Below are 14841 nucleotides of genomic sequence, written 5' to 3' on the forward strand. Positions count from 1 at the left end.
ATTGGTGAAGGCGAGCGTTCGCGCCCCCTCTCCCAATTGTCCTCTTTTAACAGCTGAGCTAGTGGTGCTAGCCTCTCTGAATATCTTGGGCATAGCTGGGTAAGGAGCATGGACGGCTCTCACTGCTGTACAGTCTGTGGAGCCATGCTCCAGATAGATGACGGTCACGACCTGTGTCCTGCCTGCCTTGGACATGACCATCTGGTGGATGCCCTGTCAGAGAACCCCTGCATGAATTGCAGCTTCATGTCGCATGCTGTGAGGGCGGCCCGGCTGGCCCAGTTTCGCCCCAAACTCGGCGATGACCTCCCGCCTTCTGGGCAGGAGGCTCCACCTAGGCGCTCGAAGCGCCGGACTGAGGCCGCAGTCTCTGTGGCCCCTCCTGGGAAGAAGCGAGCCAGGTCTGATAGGGGCCTCTCCACAAGGGTGGAGCAGCTCTCCGCTGAATTAGCGGAGATGAAGTCCCTTTTTCAGGTGCACCAACTGGGAACTGAACCAGTGGCAGCAACTGGACTCTCCTCCCCACCCATGCCTGAACTGGCTGTGGAGGAGGATGTGCTATCCTTGGCTGCCTCTGCCTCTCACTTTTTAGGTGAGGAGGACGGGCATTCATCTCGAGTCTCAGAGACAGCTTCACTCTCTTCTTCTCGGAGTGCAGTTAGTGGGTCGGGTGACGGCTCGATGCAGGACATTATGCGTATGGCCCTGAGACAACTGCAGCTGGACGTCCCGCAACCAGAGGCGTCCACCCCTGGAAGTGCCTTCTTCAGGCGCGGACTGACCCCTCCTTCCTTTTCTGTCCCTCCATCAGAGGAGTTCCTGAGGGAGTTGCATGGTTGCTGGCGGGACCCCAAGGCCTTTGCGCGCCTCTCTGCAGATGGCAGAGTGTTGGCGGCCATGCATGAGCCGGCTGCAGCAGGCTTGGATCGCATGCCAGCGATAGAACCTGCTGTTGCCTCTCTCATCGTGTCACCAGATGAAGCTCTGCGCAGTCATGTTCGGTGCCCACGAGCTCAGTGTCGTGTCACGGATGAATTCCTCTGCAGAGCCTATGCCGCCGGAGCGCGTGCTGGCCGCCTAGGTAATTCCTTGGCACACCTAATGCTTGCCCTCTCCGCGTCCCTTCAGGGGACTAGTGGTGCGACAGCAGCGATGGGCTTTAACGATGCAGCGCTTCAGGCCTTTGCACTAATGACGAGGGAGCTTGGGCGTGTGATGTCCTCCTTGGTCCAAGCTCGCCGACAGGTCTGGTTAGCTCAGTCAGCGTTGACTGAGCCATGCCGTAGAGCCCTCCGTAATGTCCCAGTGGTGCCGGGGGAGTTGTTCGGTTCAGCTGCCTTGGAAGCACTGGAACGGACTGTCCAGGCACGACAGAGAAGGCAGCAATTTTCGAGCCTTAGCAGGCCAATGCCCCCTCCACCTCCTCGGCATCCAAGGCGCCTGTCGGCTGGCTCCAGCATGCAGCCGCCGCCTGGGGGTCATAACCGGCCGGGTGGTCCTTACCCTCATGCGGTTCAGCAAAGGCCCAGCAGGAGCTCTCGTGGGTTGGTCCACCGACCAGCTGGGCAGGCTCAGACCAGGGACTCTGGCTGCCGCCCCCCCACGGCCCCTAGGGGTCGTGGAGGGAGACGGTGATGCCATCAGGCCGACCGTCGGATATTTCTCCCACCAGCAGCTCAGCTATTGGGTTGCTCACGCCGTGGACCCATGGGTGGTTGCCACTCTGACCCATGGTTACCGGCTACAGTTCCGACGGCGGCCTCGTATCTCAGGCCGGGTCAAGATGACTGTAATCGCCGACCCGGTGAAAGCTCAAGCACTAGACCAGGAACTTTCCGCCCTCCTGGCCAAGGGCGCAATAGAGGCAGTGGACCCTCTGCAACAACCCAGGGGCTATTACTCGACTTACTTCCTTGTGCAAAAGAAGACGGGCGGGTTTCGTCCCATTTTAGACCTGAGGGGACTCAACCAGTACCTAAAGGAGCTGCCCTTCCACATGCTCACAACAGCAGAAGTCCTTCAAGCTGTCACAAGGGAAGAATGGTTCACGTCTGTAGACCTGAAGGATGCATATTTTCATGTGCCTATTGCGGCAGAACATCGCCGCTTTCTCAGGTTTGCCTATCGGGGTCACCACTGGCAGTTCCGGGTACTTCCATTCGGGCTCTCTCTCTCCCCAAGGGTGTTCACTCGGTGCGTGAAGGCAGCCCTCTCTCCTCTGCAGGCCTGCGGAGTGAAGATTCTGCCGTACTTAGACGATTGGCTTCTCTGCGCCCCGTCTCAGGCCTGTGCCTTTCACGACACAAACCGCCTGCTCGCTCATATGTCCCAGTTAGGCCTCAATGTCAACCTGGAGAAGAGCTGCCTGATCCCTTCCCAGACGACCACCTTTCTTGGGGTGGTTCTGGATTCATCTTCAATGAGAGCTCGCCCATCCGCTCAAAGGGTGGCCGGCATACTCCAGCTGGTCAATCGGTTCAGGCTGGGCAAGCAGCTCCCCTATGTTGCCTTCCTGCAACTACTCGGCAAGCTGACATCAGTCACTCGGGTGGTGCCCTTAGGCCTGCTGTCACTTCGCCCCTTGCAGAGGTGGCTCAACAGCTTTCGCCTGGATGCCAGGCTGCACAGGCATCGCAAGCTCGCAGTGACGTGGTCATGTCTTCATGCCTTGACTCCATGGAGGGACGAAGATTATTTGTCCAGGGGTGTCCCCATGGGAGTGGTAGTGTGTCGCAGGGAAGTGGTCACAACGGATGCCAGCTCCATGGGATGGGGGGCTGTATGGCAACGCAGAGCGGTTCAGGGCCGCTGGGGTCAAAGAGACCATTCCAAGCATATAAATGTGCTGGAGCTGCGTGCAGTGCACTTGGCACTCAGGCACTTCCTGCCTCACCTGGAAGGGAGGCATGTACTTGTTCGGTCGGACAACACCTCTGTTGTCTACCACATCAACCATCAGGGGGGCACCAGGTCAGCACAACTTCTGAGTGTGTCCAGAGAGCTCCTGGAATGGGCCTCTCCTCGCCTGTCCACCCTGCGGGCAGCGTACTTGCCAGGGCGACACAATCAGGTCGCAGATTTTCTCTCCCGCCAAGAGTCCCCTCCGGGAGAGTGGTCCCTCCACAGAGACATAGTGCTGATGGTCTGGGACCGTTTTGGTCAGGCAGAGATAGACCTGTTTGCGACGGAAGAGTCGACTCAGTGTCCCCTATGGTACTCTCTTACGGGGGCGTCGGGTGCGCTAGGCCAGGACGCATTGGCTCATCCTTGGCCAAGGGTCCTTCTATATGCCTTTCCACCCCTTTCTCTAATTTGGCCAACCCTTCAGAGAGTCCTCGAGGAGGGCCACAGGATGCTGCTGGTGGCTCCGTATTGGCCAGCGCGACCATGGTTCCCACTGCTACGAAGTCTATGTCAGGGCGTCCCATGGTGTCTTCCGACCAGAAGGGACTTGCTGTCTCAGTTGGGGGGACTGATATGGCACCCCAATCCTCAACGTCTTCGGCTGTGGGTATGGCCACTGCAAGGCTAGGACAGCAGCTGACTGGAGTTTCGAGCCCCGTCAGACGCACCATCCTGGGCGCCAGGGCACCCTCTACTCGTCAGCAGTACGAAAACAGGTGGCGCCTGTTTTCCCAATGGTGTTCGGATCACAACAAGGATCCAGTCTCCTGTACAATACCCACCATTCTGGAGTTTCTCCAGTCTCTACTTGGTAAGGGTCGCTGTCCTTCGACGCTTAAAGTTTATGTAGCGGCAATATCATCTAATCACACTGGCATTGATGGCTGTACGGTAGGGAGCCATAATCTAGTCTCTCTTTTTCTGCGTGGTGCCCGTAGGTCACACCCGCCAACAGCTCCACGAGCACCAGGTTGGGACCTTCCCTTGGTTCTCGAAGCTCTGTGCCGTCCTCCTTTCGAGCCTCTGTCGCAGGCGGACCTCAAGTGGCTTTCATGTAAGACGGCTTTTTTGTTGGCTATTACCTCAGCAAAGAGGGTCAGCGAGCTACATGCTCTCTCAATCAGCCCCTCATGTCTCAGGTGGGGCCCTGAGGGCTCGTGTGTTACCTTGTGGCCAAACATTGCATTCGTACCAAAGGTGTTATCTCACTCTCACTCTAACCAACCGTTGAGGCTGGCACGTTTTCAGCCTGCGCCTGGTGAGGGGTCTGCATTATTGTGCCCGGTAAGGGCACTGGAGGCATATGTTGCAGCTACTGCCGTGATAAGACATTCAGACCAGCTGTTTGTGTGTTATGGAGGCCCTAGGTTAGGCTGTCCTCTTTCCAAACAGCGCCTCTCCCACTGGATCGTGGACGTCATCTGCCACGCCTATGCTGCAGGGCCCGGCTCCCTCCCGGTCGGCTTGAAGGCTCACTCTACCAGGAGCGTCTCCGCTTCCTGGGCTGCCCTGAGAGGGGTTCCGCTGGAAGCAATATGTGCTGCTGCATCATGGGCTTCCCCAAGCACGTTCACCAGATTTTATAGAGTTAACGTGGCCACCCCTCATCCCCTGGGCCAGGTTCTTCTACAAGGGTCCTCTGGGCCTCCTCAGTGAGGTAGGTGTTAGGATTCCTTGTGACATCGTTGATATTAGTCATTCAGTGCTTTCAGCACCGCCCTCTGGCGGTCAGGAGGGATGAAATAGAACGAAAGTTACGTATGTAACTACGGTTCTATGAATCCCGGATGACCGCCAGAGCTTCTCCGTCACTCAGAATCCTTGCGTTTCGCGAGAAGATTCTGTAGGAGCAGAGCAGCGGATGACGTCGGGCTATATAGCCTCTGATTGGTCATCCGTGTCACACCTGTGACTCTGTTGGTATTATTACTCGAATCAGCGCATGCGCGAAGGGAACATTCAGTGCTTTCAGCACCGCCCTCTGGCGGTCATCCGGGATTCATAGAACCGTAGTTACATACGTAACTTTCGTTTTACTTCACTCATTGAGTATCACCATTGCTGTGCCTAACTAATTTGCCAACACATATGATTCTTCTTAGGTAACTGTTCATCTGTCAAAACTTTTTGATAACTTGTCAGACCTTGAGTTTGCCAAAAATGAGCAGTTGCATAACCGCACACGAGCTGTGGGAATGTACAGCAAGGAGAGAGAATTTGTCCCATTCCAAACTGAATGTTGCTGTTATGGACCGGTAAGATACTGTTCAGTAAATAAAGTTAGCTGTCACGCTTCAGAAAGTGACTAAGCCAGTGGTAAATCTCTTATCAGGTGGAGACATGGCTTGCTTGTCTTGAAGAGTCCATGAAGGAATCTATACGAAGCCACGTGTTTGAAGCTGTGTCTGTGTACGAGGATAGACCCAGAGAGCAGTGGATTCTTGAATTCCCTGCTCAGGTTGCTCTCACTGGATCACAGATCTGGTGGAGTAATGATATGGAGCTTGTGTTTAAAAGGCTGGAGGAAGGATTTGAGTCAGCACTGAAAGACTACAACAAGAAACAGGTATGATGAGTTTAACATGTTAACAGTGGTGCCACCATGACGGGTCCACGGGCCTTCCATAAAGAAATTTGTTCTGGACGTGCCACTAAAATTTAAGTCAAGTCAACTTTATTTATAGAGCACATTTAAAACAGAACCTGTTATCAAAGTGCTTAACAACAACAACAATAACAATCAATGAGTAAATTAAAGAGAAAAATATATAAACATATATATACAATACACTAATAATGATAATAACTGAAGAATTAATAAAAAGCATTTAAAACATAAGGTCACAGATTAAAAAACACTAGAACAATTTACACTGTATGAAATGCCTGAGAAAACAGATGTTTTCTCCTTAACAAACCTTAACATTTTAAGGTTTAAATTGAAAAAGGCTTTAACAAAAAAAAAACTAATAATCTCACTGCTTGTCATATATGTACCATACAGATCATAAACCTAAAAAACAATTTGGTTTTCTAAAGACTTTTTAAAGTATTTTTCAGGCATTGTGTGTGTTTTTATGAGTTCATTGTTTTTTAGTCCTTGTATTTAATATTGTCAACAGAAAGGATTTTAAAGCCACTTAACCTTGTCTTATGACTCATTTAAGCTGAACAAAGGAATCAAACATAAGGGATGATCCAGTATTGGGTCTGAATAATAATAATAGTAATAATAGACAGCTTCTCAAAAAATTGCTGAAAAACATTTGAGAACATTTTCACTAGTTGCCCATCAGAAAATCATATCTTTCCATAGAAGTATCTAAAAAAATCTTTTATATCTTGAAAATGGTGTGTTTGCACCAAAAAGACAATTTCTAAAGAATCTTTTTCCAAAAAGTTAACATAACGAAGCCTGGTGTGTGACATGCCTTTAAAAGAACAAAAGAAGATGCCTTGTCAAGAAAATGTCAAGGCTTTGAAATGTAAAAACAAACATCGCAGACGCAGTTGATTAACTTTAAAAAGAAATGCATCTGCATGTGTGATGAACACCATCGCCAAAGTTATTCATACTCTCTCAATACTCATACAGGAAGCATATTTTTCTGCAAGATTACTGAAAACTATGGAGAGCCATTGCATTCAAAATTAAATAAATAAATAAATAGTGGTATTTAAAAATTATTAATAAATATTCCATTAAATATATGTTCCCATGGAATAAAACATTTAAATAGAAATGTTTAGTTTTCCCCCCAAGATTTATTTCAAGATTTATTTTTATTTATTTAATAATGGAGTTTTATTTTGTGATACTTTTATTTTTTTAAAGCTACTTTACATATTTCAGTTTTTTTTTTAACCCCGTTTTTTTCATTTAAAGTGCTTTTTCTTATATTCAAATGAGGGGGCGGGGTTTTCTCTGGCATAATGGGCAGGGTGCTGGGAGCCATGAGCCCAGCTCTGTCATAGGAAAATGTTAGTCAGTGGCAGGAAGCTACTGAGAGATGGCAGGAAGTCCTTCAAAATAAAATATAAAAATATATGTATTTTTTAAATTTATGAAAAAATTGTATAAATAAGACACTCCTGCAAATAAACCACGGGATACAAAGTGTGAGACAGACGTAGTGGCTAATACAATGGCAATTATGGTATACTGATTCATATTTCATGAGGGGTCTCATTCCCATATTGATTCCCAGTTTCCACAATGATATTTTAATTATTTGAGAGTAGCTGAACTTGTGGAACCTCATTTTGGTCTACGCTCTCAGTTGTATTATCACACTTGTCAGTTTCATCAGCGCTACAAAAGGTGAACATGTCCTTGGCTGCCGTTTGAATAATCTGTGTCTTCCTCCACCTCACCATGCTGCATTGATTGAAACTGCTGTCATATAGCACCAGAGACAAATGATATCTAGAAATGTTTGAGTCAAAAGCACACAAGACTACTTTTGATTGTCTTTACGTGATATAGGGTGTACATTCTTGTGCTGCCAGTGGATTTGAATGATCTTTTACAACTTTAGGATTATCATAACAAAAAATTTTGATCCAGTGATTGTCATTAACAACTGTCAGTTCTGTCCATAGCATGAGCAGATATTTAAATCATGTATTCATTTTTTGCATTGCTTTCAATCTCTTATTTTACCTACAGGTTTTTCAGCTCAACTTGCTGGTTGGCATGTTGCTGGGAGAGTGGAGCCCAGGTGACAGACAAAAGATTATGACTATCTGCACTGTTGATGTCCACGCTAGAGATGTTGTCGCCAGCCTTATTGCTCAAAAGGTTTAATCAATTAAATTTACAATATAACAAGGTTTGCTTGATGTTTCGGTGTGTCACAAACAAAATATGTTTAAATAGTGATATTTACGTTTTTATTTGAAATGTATTTTTTGATTGTTTAATAGCTGTCGTGCGCTCACAGGTCTCCACCTCACAGTCATTTCAATGGCTTTCCCAGCTTCGGCACTGCTGGAACGAGCAGCTTCACCACTGCTTTATAAACATCTGTGATGCGCAGTTTCTTTACTCATACGAGTACATTGGAAATATGCCACGCCTGGTCATCACGCCCCTCACTGACAGGTAAGAACTGCTTATCAGTTTTTTATCAGTTTTGAAGCTTTGAAGCTGTGGACACTAAGGATTACTGTGCTTCACTTTACTTAGACCTGTCCAAAGCCTTTGATACTGTAGATTAAATTCAAAATACTTTATTAATCCCACAGGGAAATTAAATGTTATTGTAGCTCATCATCCTGGTTTCATTAAGAGTTGTTATATATGCTAGTGGTTGTGGGCAAGGAGGATCTCCCGCAGCAGATCTGAAGAAACTGGCTGTAGATGCCGATCTGTCCACCCAGACGTAGCAGGTCATGACATCTTATGCCACAAGCTCTCAGATTTTGGCTGCTCAGATCATAAGGAGATGATTGTGGACTTCAGAAGGAACAAAAACATCTACACCCCCCTGAACATAGGAGGATCTGCGGTGGAAGTGGTCTCCAGCTACAGGTGCTTGGGTGTACACATGAATGACAACCTCGGCTGGAGCAACAACACCACCAGCCTGATCAAGAAAGCTCATCAGAGACTCTGCTTCCTCGGACGGCTGGGGCGGGCTGGTCTGGGGGGCTCAGTCCTCGCCTCCTTCTGCGGGTGTGCAGTGGAGAGCATCCTGTGCTCGGGCATCGGTGTGTGGCATGGAGGCTGCACGGCTGCGGGGAGAGGGGCTTTGCGGAGGGTGGTGGGGGCTGCACGGAAGTCTGTTGGAATCGGCCTCCCCACCGTCACAGACGTCTGCACCTCCGGATGCAGGGGGAGGGCCACCTGCATCGTGGGGGGCCCCGCCCACCCAGCGCACACACTTTTTGCCCCACTCCCCTCGGGAGGGAGGTTGAGGAGCGTTGGGTGTGGAACCACTGGACTGAGGAACGGCTTCTACCCTGAGGCTGTTGGACTCATGAATCTCTGACTAGAATGGTCACTGTGAAAGACCATATCGTGTTGCTGCTGATCTGTTTCGTGTTGCTGCTGATCTGTTTCAATGTTGGTGTGTTCGTGCGTGCACATCTGCTCACGGACTCGTGTTCATGTTTGTGCTGATGTTCAATGTTTTGTGTTATGAGTGCTTAGTGTATATTTGGTTGATGTTTTTCTTGGTTCATGTCTTGGATGTTATTGCTGTTTTTCTTGGACATTTTATTGTTGGATGTAACTGGGACCCTGTGTACATAATTTCGCTCCACCACATGTACCACATGAGGTGCGAATGACAATAAAGAAACTCTGACTCTGACTCTGACTCTGACTCTGATAATGTTGGTTAGTTCTCAAACTATCTCTCAGGTCATAGGCAATGTGTTTGACATAACAGTACTTCATCGTGCTAACGATCACTAATGCTGTGCCACAAGGCTCAGTTTTAGGTCCCACTCTTTTTACAATTTATGTAAATAATATAGGTCAAAACATTCCTGATGCATCCTTGCATCTCTTTGTCGATGACACTTGTTTATTGTCGAGCTAACACAGTTGCCAAGGTTTTCCAGCTTCTACAGTCTGCATTTGACATCATTGAGTCTGACTTATTCCATCTCAAGCTGGTGCTAAATGCTGATGAAACCAAAAAAGTCAGTGCCAGCAACTCTTCCTCCTGTCTCATCCATGTATTGCGTTCCTATTGAGTTTGTAGATTCTTATAAATACTTGGAAATTTTGTTTGATGCTCATCACTCTTTTAAAGCACATATCAAAAACTCAAAGAAATTGAAATTAAAACTGGGTTTCTTTTTCAGAAATAGATCTTGTTTAACTCTGAATGCCAGAAAACACCTTGTAACCTCTACCTTCCTACTGGCCATTGACTATGGTGTCATTATTTACATGAATACCCCTGCCAGCTCCTTGTAGATGTTGAATGCTGTCTACCATGGTGCGCTAAGATTCATAACTGGTTGTAACTACCGTACCCGTCATTACCCTCTGTATTCAATGGTCAGTTGGTCATCATTATCTATACGTAGGCTCTCACACTGGTTAATTTTCATCTATAAACCCCTCCTTGGTCTGCTACCTTCTTATATGTCCTCCCACTTGTCACATCATCAGTGCAGTTACAACATGCACTCTCAGACCATCATTACCTGGAGCGTTCCCTCAGTGTGAACTGAACTTGGCAAAAAGGCCTTTTCCTAATGTGCTCCTGCAACCTGGAACATCTTGCAACAGGAACTGGAATTGTCCACCTTTATTTCTTTAAGGACTTTCAAACATTTGATGAATGTCAATAGAAAAATCAAAGCAAATATGTTCTTGCTTTTAGTATTTGTGTTTAACATTTGTGTTTCTGTTTGTTTTTTATGTCAAATGTAGATGCTACATCACGTTGACTCAGTCTCTTCACCTGACCATGAGTGGAGCCCCAGCAGGCCCAGCTGGAACTGGGAAAACGGAGACCACAAAAGATCTTGGCAGAGCCATGGGTGTCATGGTTTACATTTTTAACTGTTCTGAACAGATGGACTACAAGGTAAGTTCGAAAAATTACACTTCAGAAGTTTTATCTTTAGTTTATTTGATTTTTTTTTTTTTATTAATATGTGTTGGTTATAAACCTTTTTATCACAAACTATCTGCTTTGTTTATATCAAGTCTATTGGAAACATCTTCAAGGGCCTGGCTCAGACTGGAGCATGGGGCTGCTTTGATGAATTTAATCGTATCCCCGTGGATGTTCTGTCCGTCGTCGCAGTGCAAGTCAAAACCATTCAGGACGCAATTCGGTCGAAAAAGGAAAAGTGGGTAGCTGAAGCTCAAAACAGTAAGTTTTCATCGTGAAACTGTGCGTTTACAGATTGGTTTGTTGTGTGTCCCCTCATAGGTTCCTGTTTCTCAATCAGGAGATTGTCTTAAAACACTCCGTTGGAATTTTCATCACTATGAACCCTGGCTATGCAGGCAGAGCAGAACTACCTGAGAACCTCAAGGCTCTTTTCAGGTAGGAGGGATACAGCTCTCTCTCTCTCTTTCTTTCTTTTAATAATGAAACTCATTTTGTGCACTGTTTGTGTCCTGCTTTAGGCCCTGTGCCATGGTGGTACCTGACACTGAGCTTATTTGTGAGATCATGTTGGTGGCCGAGGGCTTCTGTAGTGCTAAGCTGTTAGCCAGGAAGTTTACTACTTTATACAATGTCTGCAAAGAATTGCTCTCAAAGCAGGTAGGAAGAACAACATTTTGTTCTTCTGTGATATTATAATTATTTTATTTTTAGCTTCAGCACAGCAAAATATAAAATAGCTAAAATTTTATTAGAAAATCTGACTTGACACATAGCCTAAGTATTAAAGTTTTTTTTGGTTTGTTTTAGGATCACTATGATTGGGGTTTACGAGCTGTAAAGTCTGTGCTGGTTCTAGCTGGTGCACTGAGGAGAAGAAACAAAAAGAGACCGGAGGATCAGGTGATTTGTGTAAATATGTAACCTCATAACATGGTGACATTGTATCTTACATAAGTCTTCATGATAATTCTAGGTGCTGATGCGTACATTGAGGGACTTCAACTTGCCTAAAATTGTGACTGAGGACATCCCTGTCTTCTTGGGGCTGCTTGGAGACCTGTTCCCAGGTGTGGAAGTGGAGAAAGAAAGAGACTGTGATTTTGAGAAGGCCATCAGAGAAACCACTCTTGAGCTTGAACTGCAGCCTGAGGAAACATTTATCCTCAAGGTTTGACATAAAGTGGAAAAAAAAACCTACCTAAAATGACTCAAAGCTTGCCTGTGTAAACATATGTTTTTCATTAGGTTGCACAGCTGGAGGAACTCATGGCCGTGCGTCACTCTGTGTTTGTTGTCGGAAGTGCAGGGACTGGGAAAAGCCAGGTTTGATTTCTTTTAAATCACTGTGGACAGAATCTTGTAAATAATAACAGATGTTACTTGTGGCTTGCTGACATTTTTTAACAGATCTTGAGAGTGCTTCACAAAACATATGTAAACTTGAGGAGGAAGCCGGTCTGGAGTGACCTCAATCCAAAGGCCATAGACAGAGACGAACTGTTTGGCTTCATTCACCCTGCAACTCGGGAGTGGAAAGATGGTAAAGATGTTAGACATCCAAAGCTACAAACTAAAGTGTGTGTTTGCAGGCAAAACTCAAACTACTTTTTCTCATTTGCTTTGAAAGCATGCATAACACACTGAAACGTCCATCTTGCCCACAAGCACAAGAAATTGTCACCTCTTCCGTTAGTCATATATGTACCTGTAACACAGATATGCACAGAAAGAGTGCAATGGAAATTTAAAAAATGGTTCTTTGAGCTTAATGGAGTATTTTTATACTCTCCAAATTTGTGCAGTCCTGGTTGCAGATATCTTTTTAAAAGATTAAAGCTCAAAAATGTTCTGAACAGAAAAAAATAATAGGCAAATGAGAAATAGGGTGAAGTAGTGACCTTTTTTTGGCTTTACAAGTATAAACACTGGTTTTAGAAGCATTTAGCCTAACTTGCCATTATGTTGTGACAAAAGAAAGTATATCTACTCTTACAAAGTGTAATCTGTTGTTTTGTGCATCCTTCAATTTCTGTGCAAGGTTTGCTTTCTTCACTGATGCGAGAGCAGGCAAACATCTCCCACCCTGGGCCTAAGTGGATTGTGTTGGATGGAGACATTGATCCGATGTGGATTGAATCGCTCAACACAGTGATGGATGATAACAAGGTGCCTCCCTTCTGTTCACTCATACACTACACAGAGCAACTAAGGTGGCATGTGCAGATAAAAAATGTTACTTTCTCCCCTTTTGGAGTGCAAGTACTTTGGGGTCTCTTTTCAAAGCGATGAATCATTTCAATCTAGAGCAAGTTTTTCTAAATTTGTGAGGTCTGAAGGTGTTTTTTTACTTATTGTTTAGTTAGAGCGTCAAATCTCAGAATATTTGGAAACAGAATGCTTTATTAGAGCATCAAATCTCAGAATATTTGGAAACAGAATGCTTTATAATATATTTTAGGTTCTGACTCTTGCCAGTAATGAGCGTGTACCGCTTACACCATCCATGAGACTGGTATTTGAAATCAGCCACCTAAAGATGGCCACTCCTGCCACAGTGTCTAGAGCAGGAATCCTCTTTGTTAACCAACAGGACCTGGGCTGGAACCCGTGAGTTACATTTAACCATCTTTGAAACTCTACTGTCTGTTGATATTTGAATATTGCCATGTCTGTTTGAGTCTGCTTGTGTGTTGTTCAGGTATGTTGCAAGCTGGATTGACCAACGACAACGCCAGACAGAAAGGGCTCATCTCACAATACTGTTTGAAAAATATGTTCCACGTTGTTTGGAACAAATGAAAAGCACATTCAGAACAATTACTCCAATCCCCGAGAACTCTATGGTGCAGGTGTTTAACACAAACATACAAAATGGAATTTTTGTTTCATATGGTTTTATTGTCAGAAAACTGCAATATAACAATAATTATCTCCTCGTTCAGACGCTCTGCACTTTGCTTGACTGCCTTCTAACACCAGAAAACATTCCAGCTGAGTCCCCACGTGAGGTCTATGAGACATATTTCACATTTGCCTGCATCTGGGCTTTCGGTGGAGCCCTCTGTCAAGATCAGGTATTCAGATTGTTTAATTTGAGAAAGCACAAGAGATTTTGGTTGTATCTAATCTTGTAGGATTTATTTATTTGTATTCCAGCATAAAATAAAAGTAAAACATTCTTTTTTCTTGCATATGTATTTTTTGAGAAGTCAAATGCCCCGTCTCCCAATAAAGCTTAACAAGTTCTGATTTTATCCTACAGTTTTTTCATCAAAACATAATTCTTGAACAAAATGATCAACTATAGCAAATGCTTGTTGACTAAACAAATATAGTATTGCATAATCTTTAAGCATATTAAATAGTTCATTTTTAGGAAGTATGGATAAATCAGAAACTAAAATAAGGTAACTTTTTGAACAAATTTAAAGAAAAACAGAAAAATAATTCTGCACAATTATTACCAACTATAGGCAATCCTCTTGTTTGAGCTTAATATTCTTAGGTTAGATGAGGTCTTTATGCCTATTTAGACAAATTCAGATTTGTATTTGTCCTTGGTTAAATAATAATGTAAAACACAGATGACTTCAGTTATACTTTTAGTAGTAATAATAATAATAATAATCATAATGCTACCAAAAACACAAGTTCCTAGGCACAAGTAATAATGCATTAAATCTGTAAAGCACATTGCATTTGTAAATCTCAAAGTGAAGATTCAACAATCATCCATCCATCCATCCATCAATTATCTTTTACCCGTTTCTTCCATTTTGGGTCACGGGGGTCGCTGGTGCCCATGTCCAGCAATCACTGTGCGAGGGGCGGGGTACACCCTGGACAGGTCGCAAGTCCATCACAGAGCCACATTGAGACAAACAACCATTCACTCACACCTAGGGACAATTTAGAGTTGTCAATCAGCCTAACATGCATATTTTTGGTCTGTGGGAGGAAACCGGAGTACCCGGAGAAAACCCACGCATGCACGGAGAGAACATGCAAACTCCACCCATAAAGGCCACCAGACCAGGATTTGAACCAGGGACCTGCTCGCTGAGAGGCTTCAGCTCTACCAGTTGTGCCATTGTGCTGCCCTTAAAGAATCATTAAATTGCAAAAAAAAAATAAAATTAATAATCATAAAAATCTCAGTTAGGGTTGTAAAAACGACATTAAAAAGTTTTTTATCCTTTTTTGAGAGATTCTGCAGTTTGTGGTGCTATTGGAAGTGGATATCACAGATGAGAAGCAAGAAAAGGCTCAGCTCCCCATGGTGGTAAGCTTAGTTCTTGGGGGGGGGGGGGGGGGGGGGTTGCTATTGCCTTGTATGCAATGGTGTGTCAGATGA

The 14841-nt window shown here is 45.2% G+C and overlaps 1 protein-coding gene across 1 annotated transcript in view; it reads left to right on the plus strand.

Annotated features, from left to right (window-relative positions):
* The window catches only part of LOC119409456 (dynein heavy chain 11, axonemal), a 59416-nt gene that overhangs the window by 13584 nt on the left and 30991 nt on the right, over positions 1-14841 (plus strand). The window contains exons 29-44 of the mRNA XM_037676347.1: positions 5007-5159; positions 5237-5470; positions 7574-7705; positions 7848-8008; positions 10298-10454; positions 10577-10722; positions 10806-10922; positions 11006-11144; positions 11295-11387; positions 11461-11655; positions 11733-11810; positions 11895-12027; positions 12526-12653; positions 12946-13094; positions 13186-13336; positions 13430-13561. Coding sequence (XP_037532275.1) covers positions 5007-5159; positions 5237-5470; positions 7574-7705; positions 7848-8008; positions 10298-10454; positions 10577-10722; positions 10806-10922; positions 11006-11144; positions 11295-11387; positions 11461-11655; positions 11733-11810; positions 11895-12027; positions 12526-12653; positions 12946-13094; positions 13186-13336; positions 13430-13561 — 2298 coding nt within the window. The remainder of the gene's footprint in view (positions 1-5006; positions 5160-5236; positions 5471-7573; positions 7706-7847; positions 8009-10297; positions 10455-10576; positions 10723-10805; positions 10923-11005; positions 11145-11294; positions 11388-11460; positions 11656-11732; positions 11811-11894; positions 12028-12525; positions 12654-12945; positions 13095-13185; positions 13337-13429; positions 13562-14841) is intronic.

Source organism: Nematolebias whitei, chromosome 5 (genome assembly GCF_014905685.2).
Source record: "Nematolebias whitei isolate Nwh7 chromosome 5, NemWhi1, whole genome shotgun sequence".
Taxonomy (NCBI): Eukaryota; Metazoa; Chordata; class Actinopteri; order Cyprinodontiformes; family Rivulidae; genus Nematolebias; species Nematolebias whitei.